Below are 2,637 nucleotides of genomic sequence, written 5' to 3'. Positions count from 1 at the left end.
CATCATATGACCCCTTTAAAGTTGTAAACAGTTCAGATTTAGAAATAGCTCAAAAATAAAGGATTACCACTCCAACCAATGATATTTATTCATTATAAGGTTTGTTTATAATTGCTACTGTTTTAACCTGATACTAATCTTACTAATTTGTAAATTGATCAGGCAAAGGTCTGTGAAAATGCACTTTGTCCCTGGTTCAATAGAAACTGTTTACACAAAATGTTGTCACTGTTTACACTGAAACTTTCCGTAATATATAGGCTATATATTCTTACCCAAATATTTCGCCCAAAAAATCTCCTGTGAGGCAATGGAAGAAAAAATCATTAACATAAAATACTACAAAAAATGAATTATACCACATTTCAAATATCTGTATTTATATAGAGATATACCACTGAAAAAATGCACTGATAGAAATGTAAACATTTCCATTTATTTCCAACTGCAGCTAATCTGTCCACGAGGCCATTGCTCACCGTTTTATCAACTCTCTCGAACACTTCTCGAGCCTCCTCGTGGTCACAAATCTCTTCCACGCACTCTCTCTCCAGATTCCCTGGTTTAAACTCCTCAAAAACCGCGTTAGCCCTCTTTGCTCGAATGATCTGAGAGGCTTCCTTGTTGTCGATAAACACTGAGGCACAAAAGTCAAGGTTTTTCCAAAAACATCTCACATACTATATGTAGAATCATCACATTATAATTTTGTTCTTAGCCTAATTAGCCAAAAAGGCAGAGAAATCTCAGTTAATGCTTACCGTCAGTACACAATGTGAGGTGGAGAACATGTCCAAGAAGTAGCGATAGTAGAAGAGGTGCCGCTTTTGCTCCCATTCTTGAGGATGACTGAGCCTTTAATCCTGAAAAAACCTGGGAGCATCTCATCGAATCTAATCAGTCAAAAAGCCCACTGCTGGAGTTACTGGAGTCACCAAGTTAATATTGAACTACCAGAGTTCAAAGAGAACAAAGTGTCTGAACACTTTTCACTCAAAGAAAAGACACTTTTCTGTATCAGATCACCCTTATATCAATGTGGAACATTCTTTGATTCCGAGGAACATGAATCACAGATATACTGAATGAAAACAAGATGATAAGCTTCATATCTCCAAACTATGTGAATTCATGTGTGAGGATATATTATAAAAAATTCGAATATTTATAACAAACATACTCTACAATATATATCCTAAAACAACTTTTTAAATATATTTATTTAAATGTATGTGCATCATGAAATGATGATCGTATCTATGTAGCTGAAGAGCTCTGTTAGCACTCTGCTTATCCTTTGGTTTATCAGTAATCGGCATGTACTTTATGTAAAAAGTACAAACATGGCATTTAAATTTTACTGTTAACGCATAAATGATGTGATAATTTCAAAATCATAAAATTTCCTCGAGTATTAGCTCATTTCCCAACACAGCTGTGTTTTGCTGGTGTACTTGTACAATGTCTGTATAAACAGTAATGAAACAAGGTCCACTGCGCACAGGAGTCAATATTTACTGATGTGCCACAAACCCTCCTAAAAAAAATCTAAGAACAGCAAGACTTAAATTCAACAGAGCTTAAACATTTATTTCACAAAGGTTGTTTTTCCTTTGGTGTGAGACATAATATATATGTAAAATGGAAACACTTAAGTGTCACAGCCCTGTCTCTATTTCTACAGTCTGTGCGACTGAACTTAAACCATCCGGACCTTGTAAAATGACCAAACAACTATTAGCATCCTGCTCTGGAACTACAATACAGCCACTGCTGGCATCATTTTCCTGCACAACTAGGCATTTAGCACTTGCTTCCTGTTCCTAAAGCTCTACACACTTAGAAGGATGTTCTTGCACTACTATACACTTGGTATTTTCATCTGAGACAATAATCTCAATCATATTCTCACTGAGCTCAATGCGTTCGAGCCCCTTCTCCACTCCTTTTTCTAAAACAATTGTGCCATGGTGGTACACTCCAGAGTCCAAAATGACACCTTCTGGGTGAGACACCATAGTGAAACCTTCTGAGGCTTGAACATATGCCACAGCCCGTCCCTCCTCCAAACTACTGCATTCAGTCCTACCCTGCTCATCCTCTGCTTTCTGGCCTGACCTTTTGGGCTGACCTCGTGTCGGCAATGCATGACCAGAGTCTGAGTGATGTTTGTGAGACTGCAGATGCCGCTGCAGACTCTGCATCATTGTGTATTTGGCTCCGCACACCTGGCAAACATGTGGCTTCTCCTCTAGGTGAGACTTCATGTGGCGCCTTAGCTTGGTTGCCATCGTGTACCCTTTCCCACATTGTTCGCATTTATAGGGCCTGTCTCCCGTCTGCAGTCGTTCATGGGCCGGCAATTTGTGAGGGTCCCGTAGAGCCTTACCACACACAGGACACAAATACACCTCACCCGTGTGTGAAATCAGATGCCGGCACAGTTCAGGAACTTGGGAAAAGCGCAGTTCGCAATGGTCGCACTGGTAGGGTTTCTCTCCCGTGTGGATGTGCATGTGTCCCAGCATATTGCCACGTTAGCGAAAGCTCTTGTCGCAGTGCTGGCAGACGTACGGACGTTCTCCGGTGTGCAGGCGCATGTGGTTCCTCAAAGAACCAGAATTGGCCAGTTCTTTA

The 2,637-nt window shown here is 40.2% G+C and overlaps 1 protein-coding gene across 1 annotated transcript; it reads right to left on the bottom strand.

Annotated features, from left to right (window-relative positions):
* Positions 1-95: 95 nt before the first annotated feature.
* On the bottom strand, positions 96-1,087 carry LOC107579450 (venom prothrombin activator nigrarin-D-like). Its single transcript, XM_016265283.1, has 3 exons — positions 762-1,087; positions 480-637; positions 96-300 (listed from the first exon to the last, which is right to left on the bottom strand). The coding sequence occupies exons 1-3, from the start codon at positions 886-888 to the stop codon at positions 262-264; spliced, it is 324 nt and encodes a 107-aa protein (XP_016120769.1). The 5' UTR covers positions 889-1,087; the 3' UTR covers positions 96-261.
* Between the last annotated feature and the right edge of the window lie 1,550 nt (positions 1,088-2,637).

The sequence above is a fragment of the Sinocyclocheilus grahami genome, unplaced genomic scaffold (assembly GCF_001515645.1).
Source record: "Sinocyclocheilus grahami isolate Dianchi unplaced genomic scaffold, SAMN03320097.WGS_v1.1 scaffold17504.1, whole genome shotgun sequence".
NCBI classification, from domain to species: Eukaryota; Metazoa; Chordata; class Actinopteri; order Cypriniformes; family Cyprinidae; genus Sinocyclocheilus; species Sinocyclocheilus grahami.
Note: the sequence above shows the minus strand (reverse complement) of the source record. Positions and strands in the feature narration are given on the sequence as shown.

Bases quoted from the DNA above. Each gene is read 5' to 3' on its own strand.
- LOC107579450 (XM_016265283.1), bottom strand. From the start codon at position 888: ATGAGATGCTCCCAGGTTTTTTCAGGATTAAAGGCTCAGTCATCCTCA. The intron at 638-761 runs GTAAGCATTAAC...TTTGTGCCTCAG, and splicing joins CCTCACATTGTGTACTGACG to TGTTTATCGACAACAAGGAA. The intron at 301-479 runs GTGAGCAATGGC...ATTGCCTCACAG, and splicing joins TCGAGAGAGTTGATAAAACG to GAGATTTTTTGGGCGAAATA.